Source organism: Homarus americanus, unplaced genomic scaffold (genome assembly GCF_018991925.1).
Source record: "Homarus americanus isolate GMGI-L3 unplaced genomic scaffold, GMGI_Hamer_2.0 scaffold46625, whole genome shotgun sequence".
Classification (NCBI taxonomy): Eukaryota; Metazoa; Arthropoda; class Malacostraca; order Decapoda; family Nephropidae; genus Homarus; species Homarus americanus.
This window is the reverse complement of record NW_024751849.1, coordinates 357005-373075: the sequence shown is the minus strand read 5'-3', so window position 1 is coordinate 373075 and position 16071 is coordinate 357005. Positions and strand designations below refer to the sequence as shown.

The 16071-nt window shown below is 38.1% G+C and overlaps 1 protein-coding gene across 2 annotated transcripts; it reads left to right on the top strand.

Annotated features, from left to right (window-relative positions):
* The first annotated feature begins 91 nt into the window (after positions 1–91).
* LOC121854861 (mediator of RNA polymerase II transcription subunit 8-like) lies at positions 92–8224 on the top strand. Of its 2 annotated transcripts, none has more exons than XM_042349665.1 (5): positions 92–228; positions 1967–2125; positions 2321–2566; positions 3523–3751; positions 7745–8224. In XM_042349665.1, the coding sequence occupies exons 1-5, from the start codon at positions 223–225 to the stop codon at positions 7822–7824; spliced, it is 720 nt and encodes a 239-aa protein (XP_042205599.1). In that variant the 5' UTR covers positions 92–222; the 3' UTR covers positions 7825–8224. The 2 variants fall into 2 exon arrangements, with proteins under 2 accessions (XP_042205599.1, XP_042205600.1); XM_042349666.1 differs by lacking the exon at positions 92–228 and adding an exon at positions 328–363.
* The last annotated feature ends 7847 nt before the right edge of the window (positions 8225–16071 follow it).

The window sequence follows — 16071 nt, the reverse complement described above, 5'->3', positions numbered from 1 at the left end:
TCACTCTTAGTTTAATTTTTATATTGTTTTCAGTTCTATAACGTAATTTATGATATATTGAGTACATTACAATATTAAATAGTCAATAATTAATGAAGGAAAATAACAGTATATTAAGGTTATCGAGTACACTGGCCGGGCACCACACAGTCAGGCTCAGTAAACTTATAACTCTAAATAATTTGACAAATACTTAGGTTAATCTAAAACTCTACTATCAATATGCAGGTAAGAATTGTTTTTTTTTATTAGAGATACTAAAATAATAATAATAATAATTTTCTTATAGGATTTAACCTTGAATAAATAACAATTGCTCCCCTAACCCAAGTAATTTCAAGTTCATAAAAACGTATTATTTAGGTAAAGGTAGAGGAAAATATAGAACAATTTGGTGATTATTGAAAATTCTGTGCAGATACTAACCAATTTCAGGCATTAAATGCTTTCCAGCGGGTCCCACTAATTACCCCATTGTAGCCGCAATGAAGTCAAATAATGGTCCTAGATGAATAAATCGGCCTGCCAATCACTTCTCGACTAGTATTTGGTGTCAGTCACAAAAAATTGGAAAACTTACTTTAATCTGAGTTAATAGATCGAGTGCATGTACCTAACCTAACCTAACCTAACCTAACCTCGACTAGTATTTGGTGTCACAGTCACAAAAAATTGGTAAACTTAATTTAATTTGAGTTAATAGATCAAGTGCATGTACCTAACCTAATATAATTTAACCTAACACAACACAACTCAGATTAAATTAAGTTTACCAATTTTTTTTTACTTTATGACACCAAATACTAGTCGAGGTTAGGTTAGGTTAGGTACATGCACTCGATCTATTAACTCAGATTAAATTAAGTTTACCAATTTTTTGTGACTTTGTGACACCAAATACTAGTCGAGAAGTGATTGGCAGTCCGATTTATTCATGTAGGACCATTATTTGACTTCATTGCGGCTATATTTGGGTAATTAGTCGGACCGTTTCCAGCCAATGACTGGCCGATCTTCGTTTCCACATACTGTACCAACCCAACCAACCCTGGTAAAGGTGTAGAATAGCCTTACCCTAACTTTAAATATAAAAATAATAATAGGCTGAGAATTACGGTATGGACAAATCTTGTCACGTCTCTCACAATGACAGAATTGAATGAGGTAAAGATTTGGAAAAGGTCGACCGGTCCAACAAATTACCCAAAAGTACCCAAAAGTATATTAAATCAGGGTAAAATCTTAACGAATATATGTTTTACATCTATAAAACCTGACAAATAATGTTTTCATTGAAATGTAGTCAAAATAATGAAATAATAAACAGCGAAAAATGCTAAATTCCAGAGAGTCACCAATCCAAAATGGAGATATAATTACTAATGTTTCTGTTACTTTGGGGTATTTAACATAGCCGTAGGATTTACTTTTCGTAAGGTTAGGTTAGCGAAGTGCATCACGATGGATCTGAGTTATCTCCCTCGTTCACGAACTCTTTGGAATTTAGCGTTCGCCAATACTGAAAGTTTTTCGCTGTTTATTATTTCATCTTACAAATTATTTTTACAAAATTACACTAAAAATATTATTAAACATGTTTTGTGTATGTATAACAGATATTCGTTAAGATTTTACCCTTATTTGCTATACTTTTGGGTACTTTTGGGTAATTCGTGGCCGCCACGTCGACCACAGAAACTAACAGAAATGTGCTTTTATAGTGCTTTTTGTGTTTCATCAATTGTGACCTTCATTTCAGTTGGAAATGAGCCGTTATGGAGATAGGATGTCCCACTATCAATTGTTATTAGTGGCAAGTGACATGTAAAAGGTTAATATGATGGGCCCAATACAGTATTCAAGTCTCTTTGTCCTGACTTAGCTATATAATTGGATTTCAACGATCATTTATTGACATTTGAAAATACAGTATTGTATTGTAGTTGTATAATTCTGTATACTGCAGAGGGAGGAAAGGGCTCTGGATGTTGCCTTGGATGTTATCCTGCAACGTGTTGTTGACATCAAAGGTTCGTTACAAGAACTGCTGGTCAAGATGGAGCGAGAGGGTGAGCAAGTTGATTGGCCATCATACCTCAACTCTTTCTCGGTCATATCTGCACAGGTCAGTGTTTTCCCCTTGTTCCATAATAGAAATCAATGGAGTATTAGTACTGTATTGTGGTAAGAGTGTAAGGAAAAAATTATTGGTAGTGTGTGGTGATTACTCGTATATAATAAGATAAAACATTTCATTTAACTAAAATTTTATAGGCTATGGTTGTCAATAACCAACTAAATTTATTTTTACACTTGCCAGATATACACCCTCATGAAACTGCTAAAGAATGATAAAACGCCCATCCTGCGAAATTTCCTCACACTCCCGCTCCAGTTGAATGCTGAATCTGATGAAAAATTGCTCTTGGCCACTGAAGGCAGAGTTCCATCCTTCAGTCATGACTTTGTCCCTAACATGCTGAGGACAAAGCCAGAGCCAGATGTAGAACAGAGGCATTTAGCCTTGGAAGCCAAGATGGCACAAGCCAATGCAGACACTGCCCTGGTAAGATGAAATTTTATTTTATTTTTCAAAATCATGAGCAAGGTTAGTTATTGCATGCTATACTAATTATGGATAAGAGAAATAGAAACTGTATTATAGTAAATGGTAGAGATAGAACAAAAATTGCTGAGAATTAGAATGTAAATGAGTGTTTAAATGGAGAGTGAAAAAAGTACTGTACAATACACTTCCTTATACAAAAGAGGGGAAAATGAATTTTACCTTGAATGAAGTTAGAATTGACAGACTGGGTGCTTCTGATATCTGGGAATGGAATTGGCAGTTGGTGATGAATTGGTTCACAGAGAAGTGGAGGAAAAGTGCAGTAAGATGTTATGGAGAGAAAGGACCACAGGAATGGATATAAAACTTGGGATTTACAGGAGAAACATTAAGCTGATATTATATGAGTGTGAAGCATAATCTGGATGCAAGAGGAAAAACATTTTAGAAGTGACAAATTATTTGGGGCCAGTAAAATACAGAGATGTGGAAATTAGAGGCGTGTCAGACAGAACTGATCATGATTTTTCAAGGTGATGTGGACATTATTTGAGAAGGGAAGCAAATGACTGGCAAAAAGAATGAATAATGCTGGGGTGTAAGGCAGGAAGAGAAGGGGAGGATCAGGAAGATGAAGAGACAGAGTGAAGAACTTTTCAAGGTGATGGATGGGATTAAGTGAATTTACAGTACTGCTGATGGGTGATGCTAAGGTCTTTAAAGTGGCAGAGCTAAACCAGATAATTACTTAGGGCTTGAAATGGAAAAGGAATACTAAAGTATAGAAGACCATATCTGTCAGCATAGGAGGTAGCTTGAGGTTAGTTAATAAGTTGTACGGTGGATCGTAAAACACTATCAGTAATATGAAAAAGGTATTCGAATACAATGTATTTTGCTAAAAATATTTTTCTGATTTTTTTTACATAAGTTTATAATCTCCTCCGACTCAGAAACAAATCAACGTTCACAATAAGGTTGTGAAACATGTCATGGACTTGGTAAATACAGCTCGGGAAGAATGGGAGACAGAGACAGCCTCTCGAACCAACCAACCTCAGACGTGTTCTGTCAACGAAACACATGCTCTGATAGCAGCCTTGGGTACAGGCAAAGGCTTCAAAATACGAACTCAGCCACCGGGACCGTCGCCAACAATGCCACAACAACCACCTCCTCAGAGTAAGTGGTTATGCAATGCTTTGTCACTTTACTGGATTAATTTTTTTATAAGACTAACCAGAACAGCAGAAAGTCCAACTTAATAAAGGTTTTACTGACAGGGTACACTACTAATCCTGCCAGTACTGCACAGCATAACATTGCATATTCAACTGTAAGAGGCAGGCACTTGTTAGAGAATGTGAAAAGTTTTCCTTACTCCAGTTTATTATTTATATCAGAAACACCCTCAGGTGTACCTGTAAAGAAATTATCACTTTTGCAGATAACCATATTTAGCACGAGATTTAGGCATACCTCTTGCAGCAGTCGGGATGCATTCTTATAAAGCTGTTTTTTATAGCTCATTTTTTTAACATGTTCCAGTAGAGCAACAACACTATTTATAGGGGATATATGATGGCTTGGTAATACTGTACAGTACTATATTGTATACTAATATGATACTGTACTGCACACTTTATAAATGTACAGGTATCCCTCGTTTAATGATGGGATGCGTTCCTGAAAACCCCATCGTTAAGCGAAATGATTTCTAAACAAGGAATAATGTCTGTGGAGATGGCATGTAATTGTGTAGCAATAGTCGCTGACTCGCCTCCCAATAGCACTCAAGAGCAGGTGAGGCTGAGCTGTGGGCTGTTATTGTTCAACTTGTAATTTTGGGTAGATATATGTACAGTATTTTTTTTTTTTCTTATACTCTGTTGCATGCACACAATTGTTCATACAGAATGTGCCAAAAAAAATCATAAGGTAAAAAACATAAAAGGGAATACCCCTAAACATTTCTTACATGTATGGGAGTAAGGAGGAAAGGGGAGCATAGGGGAAGTGGCATGGGGGATCTCTCAGCTGTTCGCAGTATCGTGTCCCATGTAAAGAAAAAAGATTGCAAAATAGCAATGTTATTTTTTTTTCTTTTATTTATTATTAGTATTTTATCCTCACATTTACTGGTACAGTATACACATGATACACTTTAGCCAGGCAGTCACCAAGCTGACTCAAGAGACATGTGTTACTGCTGCCTGTATACTGCGACATCACATAGGGTGGAGGGGAGTGTGTGGCTGGCTGCAGTTACAGCTCACTGCCTCAAAACATAAATATGTTCACTTCCTATACATACACGCCCATGCTCTTCATTTTTCTAATTTCATTGTTTTATATTAGATTTTCTTTATTTCCAAGCCACATTAGAGTATTACCCTGTATAATGATGTGCACTTGGAGCACAGCACAGAATCCCCAGTTTTTTTGGCTTCCCTCTCCAATTTTTCCCAGTGAGTCGTTAAATTTTTTCATCTAAAAAAAATTTAATCACTAAGTGAATGGTCGTTAATCGAGCATAACAAGAAATGTACAGTATTGTATTTTACAGTTGAAGAGTTTTTTAAATGATAATGGGATATAAAAAATACAATAAGTTATGTACTCACTAGTACATTCAGTCAGATTTTGTATGAGGTTGACCACTGTATTACTCCTGTAATGTGGTATTGTTTTGTATTAGCAAGAAATGGGTAATTGTTCCTTGACAAGTTGTCTTGGTTGCTGTTATCAAAGTGATGGTTACCAGAGCCGAACCCAAACTGTGAGCAATATCAATGTAATGCTCACCTGTCTCCAAATGTCTTATGACATGCAATTTTACACCCATACTAATACTTATGGGTCAAAAATAGGAGAAAACATCAGCCACAGTGGAGCAAACACTCACCTGCAGGAGAGGGAATGATTCAAAATTGGCTGTAGAGAGTACTAATTGGCTGAGCAGTAATGACTATAAAGAAACGAGGGGAAGTAGTAACATGTACCAAAATAATAACATGGTGTATATCACTGCAATTACAGTACAATACAATACATATATATGCCACAGAAATGTCCCCTTATGATACAGTATAGTACAGTATTGCAAGTGTAGTCAACAGTTTAATGGACTTGCATATCAATTGTCATTAAAGTAAGCAGTCATGTAATATAACAAAAGTATCTGGTACAGTATATGGAAGATATCTGTTGGTTTTCCATTCGCTAGGCATATAATTCATCTCTATGAGGCAAGTCTATTGTGGTAATGTACTGTACGTAATTTCTGTCACAAGACTAACCAAAGAAACATTATCAAATTTTATACAATACAGAACTGTATATTGATTACAGGAAATAATAACATAGGCCACTGAATAATAAATAGACAAGGACCATTAGCTTTCAGTGAGAGGGAGAGGGGTTGAGTTGGGGACTATGTCCATGCCTCTGTCCTAGAACCATTACTCATGGCCTCATCATTTATTAACTCCATAAAATGAATAATCCTCTAGTACTGAAAATACCTTTAACTATTGCTTGTCATATATACTATACTGTACACAATCTCAATTATTCGAGTAACTGGTAGATTTAATTAACCGACGCCAAAATGAAATAATAAAAATAAAAATTCTTGCAAAATCATCAAGAATCATAAGTTTGAATACCACACATACTGGGGATGGGCTGCAATATTTATTGCTATGATAAACAAAAAAATTGATATATGTATGACATGTCAAAAGATACAATACGTACCGTAGTGTATCTTTTATGTGCAAAAAATAGATCCTCACACGCATACACTGTGCCATCATCTAAGTGACACGGCACAGTTCAGGCAATCAACCAGCCGACTCAGACGTGTGGCTAACTGTTTGTATGCCGTCACGTCACATCAGGAGTGTTTGCAGCCATGTAGTTATAGCCCAGTAACTCACCGCCTCAAACACACATCTACTTCCCATATATTCATCATTTTTCTTATTTTATATTATATTTTCGTTATTTCTAAGCCACATTACAGTACAGTATTGTAATGATTATTCCACGAGTTTTATAGTTTCATTACAAGTCACAGTAAATGCAGCAGCTGGGCTGGTGAGTCAGTGACTTACAGATAGTTATAGCCCACCACCTCCCACCCTTTACACCCATGCTCTTCATTTTTCTTATTTTTTCAGTTTTTTACTTTTATATTATAGTGTCTTTACTTCTCAACCCACATCACCATTTATATACAGTGGAATAAGTGTTAAAGTTAGTTTTTCTGAGACACCAATTTGCGAGGTTAGTGCAGGAACACCACCAATGGTCCGGTAACTGGTCCTGCACCTCCTTTAGTCCAAACAAAATTACGAAAGGGCACTTAACTTCCCTTCCAGCCAAGGTGAAGCTAGTTTTAGGCTTACAGTTTTTATCTTATAAAATATCACAAACTAAACTTAGCAGAATATAATTTGCATTACTGGAATCCTTGTAAGATACTGATTAATTTGAGTATAAACATCACAGTTTGCATAGGAGATAAAAATTATAGTCCTTTAGTGTAGTAAATTTAAGTACAAAGTGTGTACAGTATGTTGCTCAAAATTATGGCTCTTTCACATTTCATTTACATTTAATATTTGTTTAATTTAAGTTTCTATCAGTCCATGGTGCTTTAGAGACACAGGAGGTGTATCATTAGTGGGTCAGAGGTGTATTGTTGAATTATTATTTCCTGACCTCGGTTGGTCCGCCAAAACGCATAATCCGGCAAGGCTTTGGTACCAAGGGTGCCGGAAAATCGGTGGTGTACCTGTAATAATTTGGCTTAACGTTAGATTTATCAGGAACACATCTCCATCATTAAATGAGGGATACCTGTATTATGTTTCCTTGGTGTTTTAAAATTCTTGTGGCCCAGTCTCTGGTGCTGTATTGTACAGTATAAGAATTTTAGCTTATACTGTACCTGTATTAATAAAATGTATTTGACTTTGGGCAAGGTTGAATCACTCAGATTAGATCCTGTGTCTTGCCAGTACAATATGAGTGATGATCAACTGTATGCTGCGAGTGTAGGGATCAAATCTCCACAAAAATTAATTCTTCATAAGAGTGATAAAAACCTCATTATTGTACATGGACCATAAATATTTAATAAATAGTTTGTCTTTTCTTCTTTTACAGTAACTACAACAAGCAAAGCAGTTAGTGCAGTCAAGACAAACATTAAGGCAGCAAACACGATACATCCTTATAATCGATAATAATTAGTCCATTAAGATGGAATGCTAAATATATATAGGTTTGGAGTTTGTCTTGGAAAGGATATACAGTACAATACTGTATCACATTGCTTCATCCACCTCCCTTCCTTCCTCTAAACCATTGTCTTGCCAAATTCCCAAGTTGTGAATCATATTCTTGGGTATCTTTTTACATATTCATTTTTTCTAATTGTGACCAAGTCCCAGGTTGCTGATTGACATTCTGCCACATTTACAGGGGCTCAATTGTTTATCTTACTTTGACAACATAACTAACATTTATCATTTCTCAATCTTGATCTTTTTGTTTTCATTTTTATAAAATATGGTTCTTTATTTATATTTTATTTTTTATCTATTTTTTTATTCATCTGTATTATTATTATTATTAATTTATTATGTTATTTTCACCCCCAGGCCCCGATGTGGGTCAGTGACCTCTGCCCGTGTGGGCACACGTGCGCACACACACACACACACACACACACACACACACACACACACACACATATATATATAACCTTGCTTTTTTTGCAGGATTATGTTCCTGATATTACAGTGAAGGCAAAACCTCAAAAACTCCTTTCTGGAATTTTTAATTTATTTATTTATTTTTTTTTTTTAAAATGAGGATTAGCCCACCTGGGCACAGGTCACTCATCTACATCAGAGCCTGGGGTGGGGGGGATATGATTAAAATAATTAAAATTAAACAATAATAATAATACCTGTACTGTTATAATAATTACCATAAATAAATACAAAAACGAAAAAATAAATCTAGAGTTAGAAACAATATATGTATGTTGTGTTAATAATAAGAGAAAAATTGAGACCCTGCAATTGTGTGTAAATGAGGCAGAAAGTCAGATCATCAACCTGGGACTTGGTCACAATTTTTGTGAGGCCATATGGCAGCAGGGTCTACCATTAGACAACACACCATACTTCCAATATCTTCCCAGGCGGTAGTACTGTTCCTCCCTTCCTACCTGTTTGGTAGCTGCCTACTACCAAATAATATTCAGTATTATAACTTATAACCTATCCCTGATCACTTATATGGCTCCAACATGTTTCAAATGATCTGTAAACCTCTCTCCCTCTCACATATCATTAAATAAAACAACACCTGTGTTTGGGTGGGCTTTTCACCAAAAAAAAAAAAAAGGAACAGGCAACTTAATAGTGTTTGGTGAGTGTTATCCATGGCCGTGGAACCTAACCCCCCATTTCCCATAAGTCTTTCGTCTTGCCAACTGCGGATTTGCTAACCATGGGGTTTTTAGGAACCTAACCCCTGCTGTTGGTGAGGGACTACTGTACTGTATTTTTATTTGAAAAATGTTATCTTCCATATGTATTTACATTTTGCATTTAATAAATACAGTAATCAATCTTTGCATATTTTTTCCTCTGCCTCAGGATTTCAGTCTTCTGTATTAGGAAGTTTCTGTAAAAGGAACATATACAGTACAGGGAATACAAATGATCTTCCCAAATACAGTATAAATATTAATTATAAAAAACAAATAAAGCTACAGTAAAGAACAATATACTGTACTAATAAAGAACTCAAAAGGTTTCATGCCATACAAGTTCAATATGAACTCCTTTTGTGCCTCTGCAAACAAAAAAGTGGTACTATACAGTGTTCTGTTTCCCATCTTACATTTTTTAGCATATCTTACTGAACTTTTCTAACAGCCTCACCAGGTACAGTACAGTAAATTCAGTTGCAGGTAAAGGTTTGGGACAGACTTTCTAGAAGCAATTAATTTTTTAGGTAATTGATGTCATGTACAGTACTGTATTGAGTGGCATGGAGCATTTTCCCATAAGACCATGGTTAGTTAGTATGTTTTTGTTATACTAGACATTACTCCGATGAGCACTCAGTATAGGTTCCTGGAAAATGGAATGCTATCCGAAACTGCTTTCTACACGGTCATTATACCATTACTGTACATATATTGTATGGAGATGCATTACTTTGGATGTTATTTTTACCTATGAAATATATACATACAGTATTGTAAGTGAAGGGCACTGGTATTAATAAACATAGATTATTACAGTAACGTATTTACACTACCACACATAAACCATTGTACCACATCATTACCACAGATAAACCATTGTAACACAACACTACCACACATAAACCATTGTAACACAACACTACCACACATAAACCATTGTAACACAACACTACCACACATAAACCATTGTAACACATCACTACCACACATAAACCATTGTAACACATCACTACCACACATAAACCATTGTAACACACCACTACCACAGATAAACCATTGTAACACAACACTACCACACATAAACCATTGTAACACAACACTACCACACATAAACCATTGTAACACAACACTACCACACATAAACCATTGTACCACATCATTACCACAGATAAACCATTGTAACACAACACTACCACACATAAACCATTGTAACACAACACTACCACACATAAACCATTGTAACACAACACTACCACACATAAACCATTGTAACACATCACTACCACACATAAACCATTGTAACACAACACTACCACACACAAACCATTGTAACACTACCACACATAAACCATTGTAACACATCACTACACACACATAAACCATTGTAACACACACACTACCACACATAAACCATTGTAACACAACACTACCACACATAAACCATTGTAACACAACACTACCACACATAAACCATTGTAACACATCACTACCACACATAAACCATTGTAACACAACACTACCACACACAAACCATAAACCATTGTAACACAACACTACCACACATAAACCATTGTAACACAACACTACCACACATAAACCATTGTAACACACACAACACATAAACCATTGTAAACCATTGTAACACAACACTACCACACATAAACCATTGTAACACAACACTAACATAAACCATTGTAACACATCACTACCACACATAAACCATTGTAACACACACTACTACACAAACCATTGTAACACACACTACCACACACAACCATTTAACACAACACCATAAATTGTAACACAACACTACCACACATAAACCATTTTAACACAACACTACCACATAAACCATTGTAACACAACACTACCACACATAAACCATTGTAACACAACACTACCACACATAAACCATTGTACACACAACCACACATAAACCATTGTAACACAACACTACCACACAAACCATTGTAACACAACACTACCACACATAAACCATTGTAACACAACACTACCACACATAAACCATTGTAACACACACTACCACACATAAACCATTGTACCACACAAACCAATGTAACACAACACTACCACACAAACCATTTAACAACACACACGTAAACCATTGTAACACAACACTACCACATAAACCATTAACACATCACTACCACACATAAACCAATGTAACACAACACTACCACACAAACCATTTAACAACACTACCACGTAAACCATTGTAACACAACACTACCACAAACCAATGTAACACAACACTACCACACAAACCATTTAACAACACTACACGTAAACATTGTAACACAACACTACCACATAAACCATTGTAACACATCACTACCACATAAACCAATGTAACACAACACTACCACACAAACCATTTAACAACACTACCACACGTAAACCATTGTAACACAACACTACCACACGTAAACCATTGTAACACAACACTACACATAAACCACACACAACAAACCATTGTAACACAACACTACTAAACCATTGTAACACAACACTACCACATAAACCATTGTAACACATCACTACCACACATAAACCAATGTAGCAACACTACCACACAAACCATTGTAACACAACACTACCATACAAACTATTGTAACCACTACCACACAAACCATTGTATCAACACTACCACACAAACCATTGTAACACAACACTATCACACAAACCATTGTAACATCACTATCACATAAACCATTGTAACAACACTACCACACATACCATTGTAACACTACCACACAAACCATTGTAACACAACACTACCACACAAACCATTGTAACAACACTACCACACAAACCATTGTAACAACACTACTACACAAACCATTGTAACAACACTACCACACAAACCATTGTAACACAACACACCATATGTCAAGGGTTCTAGTCTCGGCCCAGACACACGTGAGAAGGGTGTTATCCGAACATCACAGGTCCCCTCTTATATTAAACCTGGAAAGAGCGTCCAAACGGCTAGTAATCTGATAGTGGCGAAAAAAAAACTAACACACACTATCACCAGAAAACATCTCTTACATTAAACAGGAGCTACTGGGTGGAGCATCATACATTAACCAAGAACCACACACCTTAACCTATCGACTTAATACTTAAATGAACACAGGGCAGCCTGTTGAAGGTTAGGTGGTGGCGGGTCGGCCGAGTAAAAAGGTTAATGATCGGTCAAAACCCCCAGAAAAAAAATCCTTTTGTGTGTGTGTGTGTGTGTGTGTCCATCATCATTTCGGATTTGAAGTAATAATTTGAAATGCAGCATCTCTAGGCTGAGTATTAGTCATTATCGAAAACTTAATATCCCTGTTTATTACAACTTATTATGAACACGTTGTCCATAAGATAAAGGATGGCTAATATCCCATATGGCCAATATCTTAAAGTACGTATGATCATTTACAAATATTGTATTCTGAAGAGAAAATTACAGGTTAGAGAAAATTTATTCATCCATGTTAAAATAAAATAATAAGTTTTGCTCATTACAAGTATATATCTAGACTACTGTAGGTGCCGTCCTCTGCCGAACAACTAATTTCATAAATGATGAAGCAGCAACTGTGTGTGGTATAATCCTGGCCACTATCATCATCAGTGAGGCGGCCAACATCACGGGTGGCGGAGGTCCAGGTAGGTGAGCGTTATCAAGGTAAGGTACAAGTTGGTAAGCGGCACGATATGGTCCGTAAGAATTGACAGACAAAGGTAACAGGCAGTGTTAACCTCAAGGCAAGTGACAGTATTCAGTGAGTGTGTGTCAAGGCAGGTGACAGTCTTCAGTGTGTGTGTGTGTATATGTGGGTGTCAAGGCAGGTGACAGTCTTCAGAGTGTGTGTTTGTCAAGGCAGGTGACAGTCTTAAGTGTGTGTGTGTCAAGGCAGGTGACAGTCTTCATTGCGTGTGTGTCAAGGCAGGTGACAGTCTTAAGGCAGGTGACAGTCTTAAGTGTGTGTGTGTGTGTCAAGGCAGGTAACAGTCTCAAGTGTGTGTGTCAAGTAGTGACAGTCTTCAGTGTGTGTCAGTGTGGGTTTCTGACAGTCTTCAGTGACAGTCTCAGTGTCAAGGCAGGTGGCAGTCTGCAGTGTGTGTTTCAGGCAGGTGACAGTCCATGTGTGTGTGTGTCAAGGCAGGTGGCAGTCTGCAGTGTGTGTTTCAAGGCAGGTGACAGTCTTGTATGTGTGTGTGTCAGGTGACATGTGTGTGTGTGTGTCAAGACAGGTGGCAGTCTTAAGTGTGTGTGTGTGACAGTCTTCAGTGTGTGTGTGTCAAGGCAGGGCAGTCTTATGTGTGTGTGTGTGTGTGTCACAGGTGACAGTCTTCAGTGTGTGTGTGTGTGTGTGTGTATGTCAGGCAGGTGACAGTCTTCAGTGTGTGTGTGTGTGTGTGTGTGTCAGGCACGTGACAGTCTTCAGTGTGTGTGTGTGTGTGTGTGTGTGTGTGACAGTCTTCAGTGTGTCAAGGGAGTGACAGTCTTCAGTGTGTGTGTGTGTGTGTGTGTGTGTGTTTCAAGGCAGGTGCAGTCTTCATTGTGTGTGTGTCAAGACAGGTGGCAGTCTTATGTGTGTGTGTGTGTGACAGGTGGCAGTGTGTAGGTGTGATGCCAAGGCAGCAGTCAGTGACAGTGTGTCAGTGTGTGTGTGTGTGTGTGTGTGTGTAATGACAGCAGGTCAAGGCAGTTCATGTGTGTGTGTGTGTGTGTGTCAAGTGTGTGTGTCAAGTGACAGTCATGTGTGTGGCACAGTGTGTGTGTGTGTCAAGTGTGTGTTCAAGGTGACAGTCTTGTGTGTGTGTGTGTCAAGGCAGATGTGTGTGCGTCAGGACAGTGTGTGTGTGTGTGTGTGTGTGTGTGTGTGTGTCAGTGTGTGTTCAGGCAACTCAGTCTGACAGTGTGTGTAAGTGTGTGTCGTCAGGTGACTAGTGTGTGTTCTGTGTGTGTGTGTGTGTGTGTGTGTGTGTGTGTGGTGTGCAGGTGACAGAGTCTTCTGTGTGTGCGTGTGTGTGTAAGGCAGGTGATAGTCTTCAGTCAAGGCAGGTGACAGTCTTCAGTGTGTGTGTGTGTGTGTCAGGTGACAAGGCTGACAGTGTGTGTCAAAGGTAATGAGTCTTAAGTGTGTACGTGTGTTTGTAAGGCAGGTGACAGGTGAGTGTGTGTTCAAGGTGTGTGTGTGTGTGTGTGTGTGTCACAGTCAGTCTTAAGTCTGTGTGTGTGTCTGTGTGTGTGTGTGTGTGTGTGTGTCCAAAGGCAGGTGACGTGTGTGTTAAGGCAGGTGATAAGTGTGTGTGTGTGTTTCAAGGCAGGTGACAGTCTTGTGTGCGTGTGTGTGTGTGTGTCAGGCAGGTGACGTGTGTGTGTGTGTCAAGGCAGGTGACAGTCTTAAATGTCGGCAGGTACAGTAGGTGTGTGTGTGTGTGTGTGTGTGTGTCAAGGCAGGTGACAGTCGTCAGTTGTGTGTGTCTGTGTGTGTGTGTGTGTGTGTGTTAAGGCAGGTGACAGTCTTAAGTGGGTGTGTGTGTGTGTGTGTGTGTCAAGGCAGGCGACAGTGTTTAAAGTTGAAGGTAAGTGGCTCGGGCCGTTGGTTTCTTCTTGAGTGTTAGTTTAATAGAAATTCTCTCTCCAATTGTCAGTGCGCGCGCGCACACACACACACACACAAAGACGGGGGAAGAGAAAGTGGTACCTAAATAAATAAACAAAATACACAGAGACAGAGAAGTAGATGCAAAATGACAAAGTGAAAAAGAAGCATAGTAAGAGAAAATCATAGAAAGATATAGGTAAACAGATTAACAAGACACCAATAAACAGAAGAAGAAGAAGAGAGAAAGAGAGAGAGAGAAAGAGAGAGAGAGAGAGATAAGAAAGGACGGACAGTTTGACAACACAAAGCGAGTGAGTGCGTGTACAGTACATTTTTAATTATCCCGAAAGTGAGTTACGACAGTGGCAGGGCATTATAGGAATAGTGTGTGGTAATACTGGGTCTGTTGTCCCTGACGCTGAGTGATGTGTGTACTCACTCACCAACGCCCCTCATTCATAAGCATTCTTACAATTCTTTACACGCGATGGTTAAGTTTATGCGCGATTTCGACATAATTTTGACCGACAGCTTTATAAGCCAGTTCAGTGTATTCTCACATCACCAGTTTGGTTATGAAATTAATGTACGAGTTTTTTATATTTAGGATGTGGGCTTGACTTGGGGACTACGACACCTTATTATCAAAACGTCTCCTCCACTTTGTATATGTCTGTGGTTTATGTTGACAACATATAATTCAACAATACGTCTTGCATGCTAGTCTTGACTCACAAAAGTTCGGCATGATGACTGTTCTTCATAATTGATGATGAATGCATCTAACTGGCTTACTTAACCTAGAATACTACCCCCCCCCTCCAAAGAAATAGGTGTTGGCTGACTGTCTATACTTAAGTCATAAGTGTGTGTGTGTGTGCGTGTCAAGGCAGGTGACAGTCGTAAGTGAGTGTGTGTGTGTGTCAAGGCAGATGACAGTCTTTAGTGTGTGTGTGTGTGTCAAGGCAGGTGACAGTCTTTAGTGTGTGTGTGTGTGTCAAGGCAGGTGACAGTCTTAAGTGTGTGTGTCAAGGCAGGTGACAGTCTTTAGTGTGTGTGTGTGTGTGTGTGTGTCAAGGCAGGTGACAGTCTTTAGTGTGTGTGTGTCAAGGCAGGTGACAGTCTTAAGTGTGTGTGTCAAGGCAGGTGACAGACTTAAGTGTGTGTGTCAAGGCAGGTGACAGTCTTAAGTGTTGGTGTGAGGCATTTTCTGTTTGGTAATACTCTACAATCTTTATGTTCCTTAAAATGATGATTCTTCTTTTTATGTAGTTTGGGGTATTTCAGGTATTCGTTTTGGGCAGGATTTTGGCGTGATGAATGTGGCCAGTAGATATCTCACACTCAGGATGAGG